Source organism: Gopherus evgoodei, chromosome 13 (assembly GCF_007399415.2).
Source record: "Gopherus evgoodei ecotype Sinaloan lineage chromosome 13, rGopEvg1_v1.p, whole genome shotgun sequence".
In the NCBI taxonomy this organism is placed as follows: Eukaryota; Metazoa; Chordata; order Testudines; family Testudinidae; genus Gopherus; species Gopherus evgoodei.
In genome coordinates, this window is record NC_044334.1 from 17,362,337 (window position 1) to 17,385,368 (window position 23,032).

General features: G+C 44.0%; 2 protein-coding genes across 2 annotated transcripts in view; both read right to left on the reverse strand.

The window, feature by feature from the left end:
• The window catches only part of SEPTIN5 (septin 5), a 57,846-nt gene extending 47,996 nt beyond the window's left edge, over positions 1-9,850 (reverse strand). The window contains exons 1-2 of the mRNA XM_030582692.1: positions 9,698-9,850; positions 9,545-9,555 (exon numbers count right to left, since the gene is read on the reverse strand). Coding sequence (XP_030438552.1) covers positions 9,545-9,555; positions 9,698-9,740 — 54 coding nt within the window. The 5' untranslated portion in view covers positions 9,741-9,850. The remainder of the gene's footprint in view (positions 1-9,544; positions 9,556-9,697) is intronic.
• A 5,129-nt stretch (positions 9,851-14,979) lies between these two features.
• Positions 14,980-23,032, reverse strand: part of LOC115660711 (septin-2) — a 62,704-nt gene continuing 54,651 nt past the window's right edge. Inside the window, exon 13 of the mRNA XM_030582322.1 lies at positions 14,980-15,858. The gene's annotated coding sequence lies outside the window, so the exon portion shown is untranslated. The remainder of the gene's footprint in view (positions 15,859-23,032) is intronic.

Here is a 23,032-nt window from a genome sequence, read left to right on the forward strand (position 1 = left end):
AGCTGGGGAACGCAGTAACCGAGGATGTTCTGAGAACGGGCTGTGACGCACCTCATCTCTTCAGGCTTTGACAGAACAGGGCGTCTCTGTGAACCCTGGACCTGCTGGTAAAGTAGCGTATGAGCCAGCTGATACAGAGCGTCAGGCATAGATCTGGATCTGTTTCCAAGCACATGCCTGATTTTACCTCCCAGAACATAGTAGGCTAACAAGCACCAAGTCCCGTTTAATTAATGTTCTCCCTGAAAACCTGCCTCTCTCGTAATAAATATACACACTGCCTTAGAGGGAGGGGGAACCTTTTCCAAATACATACATGAACAATGAATGTATACGCTCCACATCAGCCGCTGGAATGAGCTTAACTTGCTGTGTGAACTGGAGCTTAACTGCTCTGGACCTCAAGTTGCCCCATTGCCTGTAAAATGGGGCATATGCTTCCCTCCACCAGCACTGTGAGGCTCTGGTCATTAGTGCCTGAGCCTACGGGGTGCTGAGCATCCTCCATTCCCACTGGCTTCGGTGGGAGTTGGAGGCACTCAGCCCTTTGTAGGATTGAACCCTTAACGGGAGTAAAGAACTCTGAGATATTCCAGTCGAAGGAGTCAGAGGAGTATTATTATTGGTACAGATGGGTTATTTCCAAAACTGTTCACTGGCACTTCCAGTATCTGCTCTCACCCAAATGGTTAACAACGCCCAAGAGAGAGAGGCAATAGAGCCTTTGAAACTGTAACAGAGCACCACACTGTGACTAGCTAGAGACTCGTAAAAGTGTTTATTCAAAAGAAAGGATGGTCCAGGGGGACTTGGGAGATCCATGTTCAATTCCCTGCTGCAACCAAGACTTCCTGTGAGAGCCAGGGCAAGTCACCTAGTCTCTCTGTGCCACAGTTCCCCAGCTGTACAAGGAGAGAATAGCACTGCCCTACCTCACAGGGGGGTTATGAGACATTACACACTGTAAGCAAGCAGCTACTACAGGGATGTGGCCCATGTAAATACCATATAGGTGGACAGTGTGCAGAGGAACCCAACAGAACAGTGTCCTGGATTGCACCCGGCTATATAATTAATCCTAAAATAAGAGATAATCAGCAAAGGTTGCAGTTGGAGTTGAATGGGAAAATATACTCTCTCTGCATATATATAGTACAAAGGGTGAGAAGCATGAGTAGAAAAGTTCCCACACTGAGAAAATAGCGAATAGGCTACACAAAAGTTTGAACAGTTGAAAGCAAAGTGACTTACATGGGAGCCGATTTCAAAGATAGCTGTGAGGCCCAATTCAATAGTCAAACTACCAGATCGTATTCGTGTGTTTGCACAAAACACTGCTCCTGACTGGGACCTCGGATTGCTAGTGCAATAAAAACAAATTAAATGCAGTGACCAAAAGATTCCGGTGCCTAAACCATCCCTGTGCTAACATGGCTTTCTCCTTGCAGAAAGCAGGAGGGAGAGATTCAATCAATCACAGAGCCTCTTGTCCCACAGCCCTGCTTTAGTGGATTATTTTTTTCTCTCTTATTTACGAACCAAGAATGTCCGGAGGCCAGTAGGACAGGTTCACTGTTTGTGTCTAGTCTCCTGCAGCTCCCACATGAGATTTTGTGGTTTATTTTCTCAAACTGTAGCTTCCAGGGCTGATCCCCGGCCAGCAATCGCTCTGGGAGAGCAGCACAAACTCCACCAGCTCAGGCAGAGGCAGGGCATTCCAGCTCCACACCCACACAACCACATGTAGTCGGTAACAGCAAAAGCATAATACGTCAATTTCAGGAACAAAAAGCAGCTGAGCAGTAGAGCTGGAGCCAGGAGGGACCCAAACCCTCGAGCTTCTCAGTTTGGTGCAGCCAAGTGCTCAGAGCCAGATAGGAAGGGAAGGGTGCAACCATCAATGCACTTTTGCACCCTCTTGTGGCTAGCGTAGGGCCAACACTACAGTGTCAGAGGAGGCCACTCATGCTCAGCCAGCAGCACCGGCTGTATGTAGACCAGTGGTTCTCAAACCTGGGACACCCCTTGTTCAGGGAAAGGCCCTGGCGGGCCGGGCCGGTTTGTTTACCTGCCGCATCCGCAGGTTCAGCCGATCGTGGCTCCCACTAGCCACGGTTCGCCACTCCAGATCAATGGGGGCACGGGAACCGGCACCAGCCAAGGGATGTGCTGGCCGCGGCTTCTCGCAGCCCCCATTGGCCTGGGACGGGGAACCATGGCCAGTGGGAGCTGCGATTGGTCGAACCTGCGGATGCAGCAGGTAAACAAACCGGCCTGGCCTGCCGGCGGATTTCCATGAACAAGCGGCAGACCGGCTTTGAGAACCACTGATGTACATGATGCTTTGCAGGTAGAAGGAGGAAAGAGGTTACTTCATAGGGACAAAAGAACAGCTCACAGTGAAAAGGGGAGTGAAAGCCCCAAGCTCGCTGAATCAGAAATTAAAGATGGAAAGATCTTGTAGTTCCCACAGCCTGTCCCTCTGCCAATGTGGGATTGTTTCCTACAGAGTCCAGACCAGCCGGGGTTGTAAACACCCCAACTCCCCCCAATTTGTTGACATCGCTCTGGCATGGAGGTATCCAGAAATTAACAGAGTCTCACAGACTGGCTTTGGGAGAGAGAGGCCCTATTTATCCCTGAGAAGGGGCAAGATGAGATCTAGTTCTGAATGACAGAAAGTCAAACTAGAACCAATTCAAAGGCTGCAGACACAATCTCACACACATTCCTAAAAAGCCGGAACTTAGCAACCTGGACTTTCCACCCCAAAAGCACAGGTCTTCCCCACTTGAGCAGTGGTAATTGTGTGTCCTTTATTCTGTCTATGGCTTAGCTACTAGAGGGTGACACGACACACAAATGCAACTTGTCAGTATACGATATCATCCACTATTTTTTTTTTTTACATAAATACATTGGATAGAGCAGCCTTGGAATAACAGTAATCCACGTACTAACCGGGTGAGTACGTACGTTTTGGGACCCTATCTCCTACTGCAGCCGTGCAGCATATCACACTCGATCACAGATATGCAGCACCCTCTCCATGAAGACAAACTGTGTGAACCACTCTACAGCCCAGGGACATTGCACAACTCACCATACAAGAGGAATGTGTGACAGAAAACAGACGTCTTTTTTTTCCTGCGCTTCAAGGCTAACCACGCTGCAGACACAGACACACACACAAACCTGCCCACATGAGAATTACTCCATGTACTAAGAAACTCCTTGCCAACATGCACACATATACTTGGCAGATTTTCTCCACGCAGTATGTTTTCAAAACACCTCTTGTATTTGGTTTGTAAGTAAGTATTGAATAATTGTCCGTTGTGGTTTTCCTGTACACCATCTTTTGCTGCTACAATAACTCAAACACCAGGCCTAGTGAAGCAATACAGTTCAAGAGGACACTGGCTTCTGCTCGTTAACCCTTTAGCACCAAGACCTAGGATTTCCCTTTCTCAAAGTGCTGTGAGATAACATGATGCTATAGAAATCGTCACTTCTGGGGCAGAATGTTTGCAAACTCCAGGTGTTGACCATGTGAGCATCCCCCCTACTTGCATACTGCAGCTCAGATTAGAGCAACACAAATGAATTAGCTGGAGGGACTAACATATGAGGAAAGACAAGATTCTCCCAATACCATGCCAGGGCCATAGTTTGACTTGGCTAAGTGGGATCTACACTGGGAGACATGAAAACTGCCTATGAAACGTGGCAACATTAAGGCCAAAGAGGAATTATCTAGGTTTTGAGTCAGCAAATCACTAAGCACATGTTTAAAAGCTTTGCTGAACTGAAGCCCGTAACTCTGGAGTTCAGAACTCAGAGGCTCTACTGTAAATAAAAGGATCCGTGCTAACCCTAGATAAATGATTTGTGTGTGCATTTCGAGAGGCTGACAGAGAACACTTGACTTGGAAGGACAACATGGTGCGGGGGAGTAGGCAGAGCAAGATTTGCTTTGCTTTGCTTTAGATTGTAACAATACTTGCAATGCCTCGCAACTCCCCACCTCTTTTTGTGACCCAACTGCGGCTCTAGCATCTAGACCATCTGCAGGACCTAAACAGAGCTTGGAACCTACTTTATTGACTTCGGTGAGGGCAGGATCAGGCCCTAAAAATGCTCTTCAGCATCTAAAAGTCTGGATAATGTCCCCGTAATTCTCCTTCACAGCATCTACAAGCCCCAGCACCATGCCCTGGAAACCTGCCACTACATATCTGACACATGCACATGTGGCTGAGTGGCTTGTGGAAGTTGGGAGGAGAAAATCCACAGCCAGAAAATTCTTACTTCTCCTTTTCATAAACTGCTGGGCTGTACTTGTATGAGGCAGCACGTCCCCAGAGGGCTCAATCCCTTCTCTGCCCTCCCTGCAGGCCACTTTATCCATTTGTAGCATGAATAAGTGACAAGCTGAAATAAGAACAGCAGCATCTTTCCACTCACCAGGTTATGTGCCCAGATTTCAAGCCGCTTTGGATCAGTACGACCAAGCTGCCTGTACACTGACCTCATTTTGCTACCCCTTCTTCAGAAGTCATGCAAGGAAATGTCAGATGCCACTACGGTAAATCTTGCATGGGCCAGGCTTTCCCTGCCTAGAACAGACCATCTGTGCATGGCAGGGGGCCCCCGCAACAAAACGATACGGACAGATGCATGACAGAAGGCGATCCAGCCAAGGGCTTAACCTCTTGACACACTGTAGCCCCCACCCCAGCTCCTGACACAGCCATGCTTAGCACTGAACTGTTGTCTGCTTTGGGAGGCTACACAGCAAGTTGCCTTTTTAGGTGAACCAAAGAAAATCAGCAGCATACACACCACAGCTGACAGAGACGTGAGGTGCAAATCTTCCACCCCTCTGCCACAGAGACGTGAGGTGCAAATCTTCCACCCCTCTGCCACCTCCGGCCAAGCGACCCCGACAACAGAAAGCCAATAAGTAAAGCGGTGCTGCTTTCAGACCATTTACAGTGTTTACCTCAGGACTCCGTGATCAACTCACTACTCCCGTTCCAGCAGCTTGTTCTTGGAAGCCAAGGATGTGGAGCCAAGTGTGAGAATTAATAGGTTGGAACAGATGTCAATGGATTCGGAGGCTAAGTTAAGCAGCTGTGTATCAGGGACAAACTAACGCACACACCAATGAAAAACTGTACAACTCTCCCCCTCCCCAAAAGCCATTTACCAAATTGCAAATAAAACTCTGTCTTCTAACATATTTGAAATGACAAACTGTAACATACCATGTGTCTGAATACAATCCAGTACTGCCAACCGTTCAGGAAATTATGAGTGAGGCCCTACATAATCAAGAGATTATTTTTCTTAAATCTTTCCTGATTTTTTAAGCCAAAGAGATGTAGGGTTCTGTTTACCTGTCTTGCGGTTTCTGCACTTGGACTCGGGCCACATTCTGAAGCTTTCCTCTACTAACATTAGAGCTAAAAAAATTTTTTTATTAATGAAAGCTCAGAGTCTCACAAAATCACGTGACGTCCCAGGAGCTGGAGCTTTCAGAAAAACACCAAATTATCATGAGAGTTGGCAACACTAAAAGCGCACACCGACAGGTCCCAGTCCTGCAAGCTGTTCGGACCTGGGTTTCAACAGGACTCTGCAAAGGCACAAGAATCTGCCCATGAGAAGCTGCTTGCAGAATCAGCTGCCTTAGCATCTATACTGCCCTTTTCACAAACATGAGCTAATCCATCTTCACAACACCATAGTGAAGTGAATAGCTTTATCCCCATTTTACAGACAGGGACACTGATTTGCCCTAGATTGTGAGGGAATCAGTGACAATGTCACATACACTCCTGATATCTGAGTGTTTTCTTAACCCCTTATTTCCATTTAAGTTTCCAGCCATCCTGATTTCAGATAATAGATGGAAAACGTGAAACCTAAAGGTTCAAGAACCAGAAAGCAAATGAAAACCCAACCCAACAATGCACAATTTTTTTTTTCAAATCTCATGATTTTCAGGCCAATTATTATTCTGGAGAGAACTGATTCATTACACTGAATTCAACAATTCCTGATGCCCAGACTTATGTTCAAACCACACCTCTACACACACATACACACACGTGCAGCCTTTTGTATAGCATCCTTCACACGCAATATATACTTTTACTGATCAGTACAGACCCATTTCCAAGAGTCACCCTTTGAATGTGGCAGTGGAAGGAAAGGGACAGAGCTGGATGTGAAGGCACAAATTGTACTTTCGAACACATTAAGAGAACTGGATCCACCAGCTAATCCATACTTCCACTCCCAAACAACTCAGTGATTTCATGCGGGTGAGAGAGAAACTGCAAGAACTGGTTCTCACCCTCCTAGTTTAAAAGGGATATTGCCCACATTAATAGACTTTTAAACACACCACCACCACTTCAAAGAGCATTGGGCTACACAACAAGCTTGAGTCATCAGAAGCCAACCTCCAGGGACACAGCAAGGAACCACCCCAAACAGAGTCACACATGAATTCACGAGCAGAGAGGCGGGTTCAGAGAGAGCCTGCCAATCCACTCCACTCAGCCAGGTGCTCAGTTTCACCTGCATTCCACCCACAGTGAGCCCTCAGGCTTTGGCAGAATCTCCATCAGCTGCACTTGCTATTCTTGGCTCACTGCTCAACACGTTTTCTTCAAATTGCTTCATTTCTCATGTAGGAATGTTTACACCAGAGATCTTCCCTTCTGCACAAGGGCTTGTGTCTCATTAGCCATGTCACCACCTCTCCCTGAGCTCCCTCACAGGGAGAAGGCAATACCTTCTATCTAGATACTTACAGGATAGCTCATCATCCAAGATTGCCCCCTAAGTACTTATGGATTTACCGTCATGACGCCCTCCACGGGAAAGCAGTGGCATCTCCATTTCACAGCTGGCAAAATGAGGGAGATTAAATGACTTAAATCAAGGTAATGTGCAGAAAGGCTGGATATGGAATTCTGAGCTCCTGAGTCACTGTCCACTGCCTTAACCCACCATCCTTCCTCTCAAATGACTTGACCCCATGCCCACTGAAGGGAATGGCTTCAGCGGCCCAGGCTCAGGCTCAACCTTAGCAATTAACAGGAGATTCCTTGGAAAGCGCTCATATCCTCTCCAAGAAAGAGATTTATTAGGAGAGTTTTAGTAGCACTAGGGACTCCATTCCAGGTCCCACTGCGCTTGGCACCATATAAACACCAACTACTTCCCTGACCACTGTCCTAAGGTAGCATGGGTCTAAACCAAATATAGTACGATGTTCTCTGAAATCATTTGGTTTGATTTCTCAGACATGGGTTAGATCAGCTGTATGATGCACCTGACATTGGCAAGAGATAACATTTTATGTAAGATTTTTATTGAATGATACCATACTTCTAATGTGATTTCTTATTGCCTTCTCTGAAGGCTATTATTCTATGAGGGTATTTATAGAATTGGCTTTTCTATTAAATATGAGAAGCTGGTATAGTGGCATAAAAGTACAGCCTGGGTACATTTTTTTGTTATCTGCCGGCATCTGTGATCCTGTCTTAAACGGGTCAGCACTATAAATGAAAACCTGTTCTGGAAGGATTTAACCAGGTTAAATATGGATATTAACTGACTGATACATATTTAGATGTTTACCCTCATTTCAGCAGATTGCTTTGTTTTCACAGCCTGGTTTCACTCCACCACTCATGAGTAATGCAGCTGGCACAAACTCATAATTAAGTGTGCTCTTCCATGCAAGGCCCATGCTATTTTCTCCATATAAACACCAGGACATATATGCAAGTATCTGTGTATTTATGAGGCCAGGCCAGCTTCTCAACAGTGGAAAACCACTCTCTGCTGCAGAGTGACATGTTGAAATATAACATGGGCTCTCTGATAGACAGAGCACTAGCCTTGGAGTCAGGGATCCTGTGTTCTAATGTTGGCTCTGCTATTCACCTCCGGTGTAACGCTGGACAAGTCACTTCACTTCCCCATACCTACTTGCCTTCCCACCCTTTGTCTGTCTTACCCATTTAGACTGTAAGCTCTCTGGAGCATGGACTATATCTCACTATTGTTAGGCAGCATGACAGGGGCGTCCACACGCTACAATCCTACAAATAAATAATCATCATCCTTGCCTTCCTTCTTTCACCAGGAGTGAGCAGACAAGAGGCTTACACAGAAATGTTCCCCTTTTAAAAAAAAATCTACACACATTTTTATAATTGATTTCTCCAAGCTAAGAGTCACAATTCTCTTTCCGATTTACAGCTTGATCTGGCTTTACTACAATTGCAGAACTTGTACGTGTCCAGATTGGAGGGAGGTAGGGGGGTTGGGAGAACAAGCCTCAAAATAACTCTGAAGGGGAAAATGTTGGTGATACACTTCAGGTTTGGAAAAGACCCATTGACCAAGCTTCCATCACTGGATTTATTTTATTTCCCTCCCACCATTCCAAACTATCATCAGCTACAAGAAATGCACAAGAACTTTTTAACAGTGCTTGACTGTGCTGCATACAAATTAATTGTTTTTTGCAATGACTAGGTAACCCCTGGCTTGTCGTGGAACAAGTTGCACTATTATGGAGCACAAGGCTGTTCAGTGTTACAGGATCTCGCAATAGGTGGAAAGCTATAGGGTGTATGGGTCTGACTAGTGAATCCTGTTGGGACAGGGGAGACTAATCAAGAGGGAATGTCCAAAATGCAACCAGCAGGAGGATGAAGGGGTAGGAATAGGGACACTACTGCTGACAGAGACTGTAGTAGCATCCCCATGTGTTAACTGTCTCCTCCTACTGCCTACCCCTGTCTTCATGAAATACAGCAAAGCTCCATCCACTCCGCCCAGCTGCAGGCAGGCAGGCCCTGCCTGTATCCCCCATCAGAGGTTGTCCATGACGGTGTGTGTTTAAGCACACACAGGAGGACACTGCAGCTCGCTCCCTACCCAAGAATTCAAGCTTAGTGGAGAGGAAATGCCTCTTCCTGCAAAACCACCCTAAATCCTCCCAAAGACCAAATCGAGAGCAAAAAACCTGCTGATGTCATCTGATTACATCACCCTCCCGATCCCCGCACGTCTCGGCAGAGCGAAAGCCGATGTCTCTAGCGTGCCCATTTCTGCGGCTTGAGGCGAGGATCAACCGGAATAACAAGCGGGGGGAGGAATTGTGCAGAGAGGAGGTGGGGGGGAAAGGGTTTGACAGGGGGACGTGCTCCGAATACCGCACTGTCTGCTTCCGATCCCGAGCTCCCCGCTCCCCACGCCCAGGGGTACCGGCCCACGGAGCTAACGGTCTATTGCACGGGATGCATCCAGAGGAGAAACACACCGAGCGAGCCCTGGCTGCACAGGTAGCGCCCCCTCCCCTCGCTCGCTGCACGGGCGGCCAGAGGATCGGGCCCGGGGGGACCCCACAGCAGCTCGCCCCCCATGCACACCACGGGGGGAGGGAGCAATGCGGTCGGGGTCGCTCCTGCCAGCCCCGGGGCGGGGGGAAGGACCAAGCCCCACCTACCTGTTTTTCTTCTGCAGGGCGATCCGTGTTCGCACCCCAGCGGGAACCCGGCGGCGGCGGCGGCAGGGGAGAAAGCGAGAAGAGACGGTGTGAGCGAGGGAGGCTGAGCCCAGCTCCGGCGCCCCCCTCCCCGGCCCCCGGGGCCCGGCTCACCTGGGTTGACCAGCTTGCTCTTGTACCTCAGGCCGGTGCTCATCCTGCGCTCCGGGCGGCGGCTCCCTAACGCGCCGGCTCTGCAGAGACAGAGGCTCGCCGGGCGCCCCGCAGCCGAGAGCGCTGTCCGCGTGCGCGTGTCAGCCGGGGCTGCTCCCGCTGCTGCATTACTGAGCTGGGCCGGCCCCGGGGAGCGCTCGTGCAGCCCTGGCCAGCCCACAGCGCTCAGCCAATCAGCGCCCCGCGCCCGGCCCTTCCGCCGCCAGCATCCCACCATCTCCCCCCTCCCTCCAGGGGAGAGGCATCCACCGACCCGCCCACAGTTCACAAGCAGCAGCAGCGTCTAGGGGTGGGTTTCTGCAGGTTGCACAATGGATGCTCTTTGCATCTCTCCCTTCGTAGGGTGGGTGGTGATTTAGATCTCATTTGCAAAGGAATTTTTTTTTAACTTGGAGCAGGTATCTACTATTATTAGAACCATCCCAATATTATTGTATATGAAACCATATCCTCTCTCCCCCACCCACCCCCAAAACGGTATCCTGATTTTTCACACTTGCTCTCTGGTCACCCTACTTCTGCTAGACCTGTTAAATGTCACACCACAAAGGGGGATTAGTTACACTCCACTTTCATGCAACCAGCCCCCTCACTCTCACACACCTTGTCCTGGATACATGACATTTGCTTCTTGGCACAAGGAAGGTTATTTTAGTTGGAGTGCACTGTGTGAGTTACTCATTACATTAAAATAAAAAGATTGATAATAGTTCCACTGCAGGGAGCCTCAAGCATTGTTGGCTGAAATTAACAGTTAAGGGACATTGGAATCGTTGATAAATAAAGATAAAAGGGAGCCTGCTATTTCCAACTTTTGTGAGCCAGGCTCATTTAAAAAGCATTCAAAGACTGCATTTGGATCATTCAAGTCTCCACAGTAAGTCATCCTCACTAAGAACCTTTACTAGGTTTCTTCTAATTGCCAACCGTTAATACAGTTAGGTCATTTGAGAACTCTACTACCCTTGCAGATGTTACAATTTAACAGTGTTTTACTGTGCAAGGGATGCACATGGAAAAAAAAAACACTGGGTAAGGAAGAAAAGTAGCCCCATTCATTTACAAGAAGGTAACCTCTTTAAGGCAAACTATGCTGATGGTCACAGTATAAGAACCAATTTAAAATAGAAAGACTATTCTTTTACCACTCAGGGGCTTTCTGGTTGCTTTATGACTTACCTTTAACATAGCTTATCTTTTCCCACAGATTCTACAGCTGTGCAACCTTAGAGAAAGGGCTAACAGGATCCAATGGCTGGAAGTGAAAGCTAGACAAATTCAGAGCGTAAATAAAGCATAACTTTTTAACCATAAGAATAATTAACTATTGAAACAACTTACCAAGGGCCAGGGTGGATTCTCTATCACTGCCAAATTTTTAAATCTAGATTGGATGTTTCTCTGAAAGACATGCTCTAAGAATCATTTTGGGTTAATTCTATGGCTCGTTATACATAGGTCATCAGACTTGATCATTGGTTCCCAACCTGCAGCCCAATCAGCACACAGCTGCAGCCCATGTGACAACTTCAGGGCTATACAGGTAGTATATATATTATATGAATGTGGCCCAGATAACACAGAGCTGTGTATGCAGCTCACAATGGTAAATAGGTTGAGAACCACTGAACTAGATGATCACAATGGGTGCATCTGGCCTTAGAACTTATCGATCTATGAAAGCATTGCCTTCATGAGGATTTTTTTCCACATTTAAAGTTTTTAATTGACCCATTCATTTTGTAAATCTTTTATTATGCGGAGACCCAGTCAGGTCACAGTCCTATTGTGCTACATACTGTAGAGACATAAGTAAAGACAGTTCCTCAACCAAAGAACCTAGAGTCTTGTAAATTCATTCCTTTAGCAAGGTGAGGAGTATAAAGCACATGTGTAAACACAGATGAATTATCTTGTTGCTGGAACCTTAACTTTTGCATTTCCTGACATGGATTTTAACTGTGCAACCTTACCATTGTGTTAATGCAGCCTTTGAAGTGTAGTGTTAATGACTGGTAAAGGAAGTGTTAGTACCAACATGAAAACTTCATTCAGTATCATTGATTCTGCAAACACTTACACCATGCTTAACTTCAGGTACATGACTACTCCCATTGAAGTCACTGGGACACATCTGCATAAAGTTATGTACAGCTCTAAGTATTTGCAGGAGCAGAGCCTATGACATGCAGTACAGTTGTCAATAACCCACTGCAAGAAACAGTTAATCATGAGCAGAACCACAGAAATTAGGGGAACCCCAACTTAGATGACTGTCTTTTTAATTGGATCAATTAGAAAATACATGCTCTGCGATTTAACATATTACCTCAAGATACAAGTCAAGCTTCCTCCCACCACACACAAAAATACTGTACAGAGTAGCAATTTGACATGTTTCCATTACTCCACTTTAAGAAGTGGGATTATGCCAATTGAAATGCAGTGTTTTAAAGGGAGCCAGGACTGTCACATCATGAGTTTAGATGAATTCAAAACCCTCTACAGGCAAGCAGAGAGAGGCGGCTCTAGGTATTTTGCTGCCCCAAGCACAGCAGGCAGGCTGCCTTCGGCGGCTTGCCTGCAGGAGGTCCTCAGTCCCGCGGATTCGGCGCCGCTCCTGCAAGCAGAACTAGACTGTAATTTAGGGACAATACTAGAGAGCTAATATACAGCCTATTAATGGTAAGGGACAATATGGGAGTCTCCAGAGATCTGATTTCTAAGGAAGCAGTTCTCATCCAAGCCACAGTACCCGTGAAGAAAAAAATCAGTCCCCAAAAACCTAATAGCAGCCAAGGGCTATTACCTATGGGGTACTTTAAGATTACTAACTCTTTCACAAAAGAGTACTGAGCAAGTTCATACCAGCTATTGATACACAGGCTGTGTATAGAAGCAGGATACGTTTATGTACAGCTCCATCAGTTTTCCCATTGTTGAAGCCTACCTTTAGGTATGTGGCCTTCCCCTTTGTGTACTATAATACATGATTCTTGGGCACAATAACAAGAGTTTTGCATAGTGATAGATGTACTTGCAATAATAATTACATAGATGTTCCATATGTTGGACCAAACCTGGCACATATATGACAGAAGCGACTTTTCAAGTTCTTGTGGCCATTACTTCAGCTATTCTGTCATCTTTCCGCACCCCAAATCAAGACACAGAAAGACTTGTAAAGTTGAAGGTTGGCCATCTTAGGCACGTGTTTTAAAAACCCTTATGAAATCATCCCAAATTCATTTTCATTCATTGATTCAACCATCAGAAAAATCTTTCAAAGTACAGTAATTGTTTCCATATTTGCTCCTTTAGGGATGCTAGACAACCACAGGCCATTAGTCTTCACCGCACAGCAAAAGGCTTCAACAATTCAATCATCAGCTTCATAAATTGTTAGCCTGCCACAGAATTTTAAATGCAATGCAGATTGAACAGATTGCAACCACACTCTCCCAGATCCTGCTAAAGATAGCCATTAAGACAGTCATATGCAGGCTTTTTATCCCACAATACTAGAAAGCTTCATGTCTTCTTTGATAACACCTGTGTGGAGTGCACAAAGGAAAATGGACTTGTCATTCAGTGCTTGACACTAATGCTGCCCTGCCATGGCATAGTGGAAAAACAGGATCAAAATCTGCAGCTCAGGAAAACTACTATGACAGGCATCTTGCAACAACAAAAATTGGTTTAATGAATATATGTTCCTCTTGATAAACTGTGAGGGTTTGAATAAAGGCAAACTTGTAAATGTAGTTGAAGAATCACTTTAGATGTTGCCAGGGAAGAGAGAAATCATACTAAAATGAAACAATACTTCACTATATTATGAATTTGAACACTGAAGGCATTCAACTAAAGGTCATCAGGCATGGGATAGAGCATCATTGGACCCTTAATCAAGTGTATTCCCATTTCTTAAACTGGAGTATCCCTGATCAGACTCCAAAAATGATACTGTCAGAAGCATCAGCCACTAATTATTTGCTTATGACATTTGTTCAATTGGAGTTCCCACCCAAAAAGCAAAGTTGTGACTGATTATTTTGGATGCCTCAATTTTTGGTTTCCTGAATTAAAACATAAGAGAGGCCTGATTTTTCAGAAGGAGGGTGCTCACTGCTTTCTGGAAAATGAGGCCTTTAAAAATATATATTTGGGCACCCAAATATCACTAGATGCTTATGGAGGTCTGACCTCCATTTGCTCCGACAGAGATACCTTTCATATTAGCGCCCATGGCATGCAGCTATCCTTAGATTAGAAGTGAAGGCCTTAGTAGTCTCCTGATTTCCATGAGCACAAACAGGTGGTGTAGCAACTTAGGATAGTTGTAGAACATACAGTGTTGCAGTAGCACTTTAGGAATATGACAAATACGAAGAATCCATAGGTTCACCTAGTTGAATGTTCATCCCTTCAACTTGTTAGAGACAAACTTACAGTAAACTCCCCCTCACTCGGGATCTCAGTAGACAGGTCTAGAATTCCAATTAGAGAGTTTAACACCTCTGAGAAGATTTGATGAAATAATAGAATTATGAATAAATACGGGAACAACAGTCATTCAAGGCATTTCTCCTTTTAACTTCACTTTGGCAGCTTCTCTGTTAACATTGGAGCTTACAATTTCCTGGTTTAACATTGCTTAATACAGCCAAAATACAAACCCCCATGAAGCAAATTGTTTTCCAACACTGTGCTGAGAAAGCAGTAGTCATTGCCATTCACTAGCATTAGAGTAAATCCATTTCCCAAGAGATGTCCCAGTTAAGCACAGAACACTTTCCTGTATTAAATGGTCTGCATGCCACATTTACTAAACATGCTCCTGTGTGTGCACACGGGATAACAAGAAGTGCAAGTGAAGACCATACATTCAATAAACACAAACAAAATAACACTCACTTGTTTGTAACAAGGTCTGGGGGCAGATTTTCAAAGGTATTTAGGCCTGTAAAGACGTAGATAAGCGGGATTTTCAAAAGCACCTAAGTCAGTTGGGCTGAACTCCCATTGAAATCAGGTTCTAAAATTAATGTCAGCTAAATTTGTGTAACTTTTGTGTTTAGACAAGCCCTAAGAAAAAGGCTCCATCTCCATGATAAATACTTGAGTCCCTTAAAAAAAAAAAAAAAAAAAAGAGTACTGTACATTTATTTGGTTATTAAATTGTACAGGTGATTTAAAATTAAAAGGATAACACATGCAACTTTTTTTCCATGTTCATTCAATTTATTATAAAACTCCATGGGAAGTTAGTGTCATGATATATAAAAAGTTCAGTACATGCCATCATTCAGTTGGCTGAAGGATAAAAATGCCTTTGATAGAAATTTTTGCAAGCAGTATTTGAGAACTGAAGACAAGTCTTCATAGGCATCCATGAAAGATAACTGGCATGCACGGTGAATACATGATTTAAGGCACAACTGTTTAGGAAACTCAGCTTCTCTATCACCTCTGGTGTAGCATTAGCATTTTGTACCCTTTGTTTTTCATTATGCAAATACAAACCACCAGCGATGATGCTACCAGAGTAAACAAATGCACAAACTACAGAGATAGTCTTTTTTTAATATATATGAGAAAAGTTATGAATAAACTACTAACAAGTTATATAATGCTTCCGCTAAGACAAAGCAAATGAAAGGTAGGATGCTGTGCCAACACACACACACACTGTAAACTGTTCACAAGATGTTTTTTAGTATTTATCACAAAATTGTCAAGAATAACCTAGCTGAAATGTGATACAGTATGTTAAACCCACTCACAATGACTAGAACAAACAGTGTGGTGTACTAGTTTTTGTATAAAAAGATACAGAAAGGATAATAAACCCACATTATAAGCATGAGGACATAATTACCAAGAGGATCAAAAAAGATACAGATAACATGATTAAGGTTTGATATTAAAAAAAATATCGTTTCACAACACGATCTTCAAGACTTCCCCCCCCCAAGGTCTTGCTTTTTTCCCCAAGGTCTTGCCGCATCCAGCATCATATTTGAGCGTTGTTACTGGTGTTCAATAGCATCATCAAACAGAATAAAGCACTGATCCATTTTTAAGAGAACCGTGTATCACTATGAATGAAAAAGAAAACAGTTTATTATGGAAAACAATAAAAGAATAACTCATCAATAGCAAAGCTGTTTCTCTCTTGAATCATCACAGCAAAGAGTATAACATACAATCACAGAATCATAGGACTGGAAGGGACCTTAAGAGCTTATCTAGTCCAGTCCCCTGCACTCATGCCAGGACAAAGTATCAACTAGACCATTTCTGAGAGGTGTTTGTCCAACCTGCTCTTAAAAATCTCCAGTGATGGAGATTCCACAACCTCCATAGGCAATTTATTCCAATGCTTAGTCACCCTGACAGGAAGTTTTTCCTAATAACCTAAACCGCCCTTGCTGCAATTTAAGCTTGTCCTATCTTCAGAGGTTCAGAAAAACAATTTTCTCCCTCCTGCTTGTAACAATCTTTAACATACTTGAAAACTTATGACCCCCTCAGTCTTTTCCTTTCCAGACTAAACAAATCCAATTCTTTCAATCTGCCTTGGGTCATGTTTTCTAGACTTTTCATCATTTTTGTTGCTCTTCTCTGGACTCTCTCCAATTTGTCCACATCCTTCCTGAAATCTGACACCCAGAACTCGGATGCAATACTCCAGTTGAGGCCTAATCAGCACAGAGTAGAGTGGAAGAATTACTTCTCATGTCTTGCTTACAACACTCCTGTTAATACATCCCAGAATGATGTTCACTTTTTTTTGCAATAGTGTCACACTGTTGACCCATATTTAGCTTGTTATCCACTATGACTCCCAGATCCCTTTCCGCAATCCTCCTTCCTAGGCAGTCATTTCCCGTTTTGTATGCGTGCAACTGATTGTTCCTTCCTAAATGGAGTACTTCACATTTGTCCTTATTGAATTTCATCCTATTTACTTCAGACCATTTCTCCAGTTTGTCCAGATCGTTTTGAATTTTAATCCTATCCTCCAAAGCACTTGCAACCCCTCCCAGTTTGGTATTATCGGCAAATTTTATAAGTGTGCTCTCTATGCCATTATCTAAATCATTGATTTACATAGTCCCTGGGACCAAAACCCTTATGTTTCCATGCAACGTGGACCTAAGTCAGCACTGGAGTGAACAACAGTAATTCACTGAAGTCAGTGATGTCCACTTACTCCTGGGATGAGTTTGGCCCCCAATGTCTAATGGATTCAAATCTCTAATAAGAGCGGAGAAAGAAAACTTTTTAGTTGTTACGTGTATTTTCTCACATGCCCATATTCTCTTCAGTCTGAGAGAAGGCAAGGGCCATGGTGTGGCTCAGCTGATTAGTGTTGAATGTAAGAAGCTTGTCTCATCCTGAAGGCCAATCAGTCTGTTAAGCAGCAATGTGCAACTTTATTTCTATCAAGGAAAATAAATGCAATGATTCAATCTGTCATAAACAGATAAGTAAGAGTTAGTAGAACAAAAGCGCTTCATATCTCTTTTGCCTGGAAAGGGTTAACAAGAACAGTGAACCTGGCTGTCACCTGACCAGAGGACCAATCAGGGGACAGGATACTTTCAAATCTTGAGGGAGGGAAGTTTTGTGCTGTGCTGTTAGTTTTTTGGTTGTTGTTCACTCTGGAGGCTCAGAGGAACCAGACGTGCAACCAGGTTTCTCTCCAATCTCTCAGATACAGGCTCTTATAAATTTAGAATAGTGAGTACTAGGTAGATAAAGCAAGTTAGGCTTATGGTTGTTTTCTTTATTTGCAAATGTGTATTTGGTTGGAAGGAGTTCAAATGTGTATTTGGCTGAAAGGAGTTCAAATTGGTATTTTGCTGAAAAGATTTTAATTTGTACTTGTATACTTAGGCTGGGAGGATATTCCCAGTGTCTATAGCTGAAAGACCCTGAAACATATTCCATCTTAAATTTACAAAGATAATTTTTACTGTTTTTCTTTCTTTAATTAAAAGCTTTTCTTGTTTAAGAACCTGATTGTTTTTTTTATTCTGGTGTGAGATCCCAGGGGACGGGGTCTGGATTCACCAGGGAATTGGCGGGGAGAAAGGAGGGAAGGGGGAGAGAAAGGTTAATTTTCTCTCTGTGTTAGGATTACTGTCTCTCTCAGGGAGAGTCTGGAAGGGGGAGAGAGAAGGAGGGGGGAAGGTGAATTTTCCTCTCTGTTTTAAGATTCAAGGAGTTTGAATCACAGTGATCTTCCAGGGTAACCCAGGGAGGGGAAGCCTGGGAGAGGCAATGGGGGGAAAGGGTTTACTTTCCTTGTGTTAAGATCCAGAGGGTCTGGGTCTTGGGGGTCCCCGGGCAAGGTTTTGGGGGGACCAGAGTGTACCAGGCACTGGAATTCCTGGTTGGTGGCAGCACTACAGGTTCTAAGCTAGTAATTGAGCTTAGAGGAATTCATGCTGGTACCCCATCTTTTGGACGCTAAAGTTCAGAGTGGGGAATTATACCATGACACCATCTAATTAAGGCTAAATGGAAATGAACTTTGTGTTATCAAAGCTCTCTCTTATAATACTGCCTAAGCTTAGCAAGAAAATGGCTAGATTGTTCTGAAAATTCTACTCACAGTTAAATCAAGAGATCCTGGTCTACAATTTCAAAAATAACCAGTGATTTTAGATGCCTCCAGTTTTGGATGACCCAGCATGTAATACATTGAAAGGGCCTGATTTTCAGAGGATGGATGTTCAGTACTTTCTGAAAATCAGGTTCCTTTAAAACGTATCTCAAGCTGGACGCTCAAAAACTGAAGCACTCAAACTCAGTAGGCCGCTGGTCCATAGCAAGATATGTTTGTTTTAACTTCTCACTTACCTGAGCCTACAGTAAGGAATATTCTAGGAAACACTGAAGTTATCATCTCAAGAAAAACACACCAAGTAAGGTATAACTTTATTTATTCAATTACACTGTGGAAAAAAAGCTTTAACAAAAACTAGAAGGCAGCCAAGGTCCTATGTCTTTGTGGTTCTCACAATGCAGATTTTGTGCAGCATGCCAATCATCTAATACATTAAACTCATTTCATGTAATAAAAAACAACCAAACAGAATAAGCAAGCCATCACTGAAACTCTAAATAAGTCTGAGTCCATGGGCAGCTGACTGTAAACACAGGCTATTACGCTACATTTGTTCCAACTAGGAAATAAATTGCAAACTTCTGAAGCTGCATGGCTGTCTGGCAGGTATAAGAGAAATGTGTCCATCAACAATCCCAAAAGCCAACAGTATTTCGGGTTGCAGATTCATGAAAAAAGCTGGAGTTTCAAATAAAAAACATGTTTGTTTTGCACAATTATGTGCACTAAAATTGATAATATTTATAGCAACCTGATCTTCATTGTTCATTTTACAAGTACAAGCCTCACTTAGAGAAAGTCAGAATTCACCATGCTCTTTTTATATGGATTCACTTCACTAGTGTTTCCTATCTTCTCCCATGGAGAAACTACATTTTGTTCTTGGGATCCTCTGTATCTTCTCCGTTCCTTTTATAAATTTATATTCCTAGTTTTGCGATACTTATCAAAAGTAATAGTGTCAATCATATTTCCCTGAATTTGACCCAACAGTCCACAGATAACTTTCATACCTGTATCTGCAACCCAAGTTCATATCATTGAAATATAGTTACATTATATTTTTCTAGCGTTGTACAATTAAAACAAAGCCTCCCTACTTCCTAGCAAATTTTAGCTAGCAGATTGCTTGGTAACCTCTAGTGTGTGCCCACACAAACACTTATATTCTGATTAACTTACCATTTCATGACTGGAATTTAGCCACCATGCACAAGTTAACACCCCTAAACTTTTCACGAAAGTTCCATGGGACTTGTAATTACCAGGTTTTAAGCCTCATCTGAAATATAGCACACACCCAGCAACACAAGGGGACACTGACTAAATGTGTCTCACATGTAGAAGCCACTTTGGGAAGCAGGCATTTGGGGATTCAGCAAAGAACTACTTATCTTTTTTGGTCATTAATCCATTTACTCCTGGGAGAATTCTGCACCACTGTGAACATGCAGAATTTATGTCCCCTGCAGATTTCTTTGCTTCCCCGCAGAAAAATGACTTTCTGACGGGGAAGCAAAGGGAAGTCAAAAGAGCAGTCATGCGATCCTCCCCAGCAGTATGTTCTGGGACCCCAGGGCAGCCAGAAGAGAGGTAAACCACTGTGGGGCAGGGGGCGGGCCTGGTGACGACCCGGCTGGTGACTCCTACCCTGCGCTAGGCTCAGCTGCTAGCCCCAGCTGGGCTGGGGAGAACGGGACTTCCTATTCCTATGCATGACATCTGAGGCCAGATCAGACCAACGCCCAGATTTCTCTCCCAGCTGCAGGAAGCTCTGCAAACACCCCCTCACTCTGGCACCATGCTTCCCTCAGTGGCAGGGGGAGGGATCCCTGTATAGGGTGCTGCTCTCCCATCCGCCCAACCCCAGTAGATCCAGTCCCCCTCAGACCCAGACCCTCCCACTGAGACCCACGCCCCCTGCACTCAGAACCCTCCGATGAGCCCCACTCCCCCTTCACCATGATGAGTCACCCACCCCACTGAGCCAAAACCAGCTGTACCTGGATACTTACCCAACTGAGCCCCACTCCCCCAGCATCTGGATCTCCCACTGAGCCCCCCACACCCAGACCCCCCTGCCAGCTCTATCCCCCCTATACTCAGACTCCCCGTGCTGAGCCCCAACCACCGTCACCTGGACCCCCTGAAAAGTCTCATTACCATTGCACTCTGAACCCCCCCCAAGTCACGGTGCATCCAGATCCCCCTCACACCCAGATCCCCCACTGAGCCGCCTGCACCCAGACTGCCCCACACAGAATCCTCTCAACCCACACCTGGATCCCTCCCATACTAAAACCTCTCCACACTCGGATCCTGCTGGGCTGAGCCTGCTTGCCCACACAGAGGGGCAGGGCCCTGGTCCTTGCGCTGTATCAGGGCTGGATGCAGCCTCACCGCTGAATTCGTGTATGGGGGGGTGAAGGGGGAGGGAGGGAGAAGAAGCTGCACAGTGATCTCCCACCTCTGTGCAGCCAGTGGCCCGTGCTCCAATGCCATGCTGGAGCCTCCACATTTATCTGACAAATAAAATTCTGCAAATTTTATAATAGTGTATTTTGGCTCCAGATTTTTTGTTTTTTGGTGCAGAATGCCCTCAGAAATCACCCATTCAAGTGCTGCTGTAGTCAGAATGTTATGCTATACGATAAGATACAGCATGAGGCAATAAGCCTTTAGGATATTTTCCAAATGTATTGCCACAACAGCTTATACATGATGTCAGCCCAAAGAAGGGGAAACTTTTTAAAGTTTGAGCCTACAAACCAACCTGAAATATTTCACTGAGGGCAAAGTAAGGAGCTACCATGATGTGATTCATCAAGAATTTCTCCCCACAATTCCCTTCAGGGACAACCACAGTGTGCGACAGCTAGGAAGGCATTCTTCCCCACATACAGTTCAGTTTTCTGTTGATTTTTTTTCCTTTTTACTCCCAACGTGAGAAGTGAGCTTCTATAAGCAAAGCCCTTTCCCTCTCAACACCCAAGATGGCTTTTCTTCAAATGCCATACATTTTATGGCATAAATACAGCATTCATATCACTCAGCCATTAGCAGTAGTACAGATAGAACCATCTTTTTTTGAAAGGGTGTGATTTAGGATTTAATCATATAGTGACTCTGTATTAGGATGCGCTGTATAAGGAAAACTTTATTGCAATTTTGAAAAAGTAATTACTTCCATACTTGGCATTTCACTAGCCAGTTTTCACTCATTCCTGCTCCTCTCCTCCTCCCTTCCCTTCCTCCAGATATTTTCAGAGACGTTCCTGTTCTTTCAGACATCCTTAGTTGACTTCTCTGCTTCAAATTAGTTTCATTTCATCGTCCCTTCTGTTGATCAGCAGCATTTTTTTCCTTTTCCTTATTAAATTTCATTTGCCGGGTGTATGTCAAGTTACAAAACTGGTTCAGATACCTTTGAACGTCTTTTATTTTTTTCAGTTCATTTGCTTATAGCTGGTTTACCCATTGAAGTCACTTATGGAGAGCAATGAGCTCTGGAACTACAATCCATGTCCCTCCAAAAAAGCTTATTTAACAAAAAAATCCTGTTTAAAAGAGTTTAACAACTCACAGTTTTGCTCCAACTCCTAGCTGTCATTTTAAAAACTTGACAGGCTTTCCAAAATTACTCCACAGGCTTGCTTGACACTCATGGAATTCAAGTAGTAATTGTTTTCTCTCTATCCTACCACACCCCATGTATTTAACCAGCTGTGCTAAAAGCAGCACCGTCTACTGGAGGAAAAAGTAATACTGGAAGATGCTTACAATGTTTCATCAAAGGATAGTTGAGCCTCTTATTTCACAGAGGCAGTAAGTAGGGTCAAAAGGAGGCACCATTCCTCTTGCCTGGATTAGGAAAGAACGTGACTACTCCCTTTAGAGGTTTATTTCTAGGTGTACATACAGTGACTAGCACAATGGAATTCTGATCACAATGGAGGGCACCAGAAGTTACAAAAATACAAAGAAATAATGTATTTCCCGATGCTCCTAACATCACTCCTGTTAAATGAGAGTTTTGCAGACAGCCATTAGGAACTCTTAAAATTTCAAAACGTGTAATTTAAATAGAGCTTAATAATTGTCATAAGGGCTTTTTTTCCTTAGGGCTGTCAGTTAATCGTAGTTAACTCACATGATTAATTAAAAAAAATCACGATTAATCGCAGTTTTAAATGGCACTGTTAGTCAATTCATTAAATATTTTTGGATGTTTTTCTACATTTTCAAATATATTGATCTCAATTACAACACAATACAAAGTGTACACTGCTCACATTTTTTATTACAAATATTTACACTGTAAAAATGATAAAAGAAACAGTATTTTTCAATTCACCTCATACAAGTACTGTAGTGCAATCTCTATCGTGGAAGTGCAACTTAACAAATTTAGATTTTTTTTTTTTGTTACATGACTGCACTCAGAAACAAAACAATGCAAAACTTTAGAGCCTACAATTTCATTCAGTTCTACTTCTCGTTCAGCCAATCGCCAAGACAAACAAGTTTGCTTACATTTATGGGAGATAATGCTGCCCACTTCTTATTTACAATGTCACCAGAAAGTGGAAACAGGCATTCATATGGGACTTCTGTAGCTGGCATTGCAAGGTATT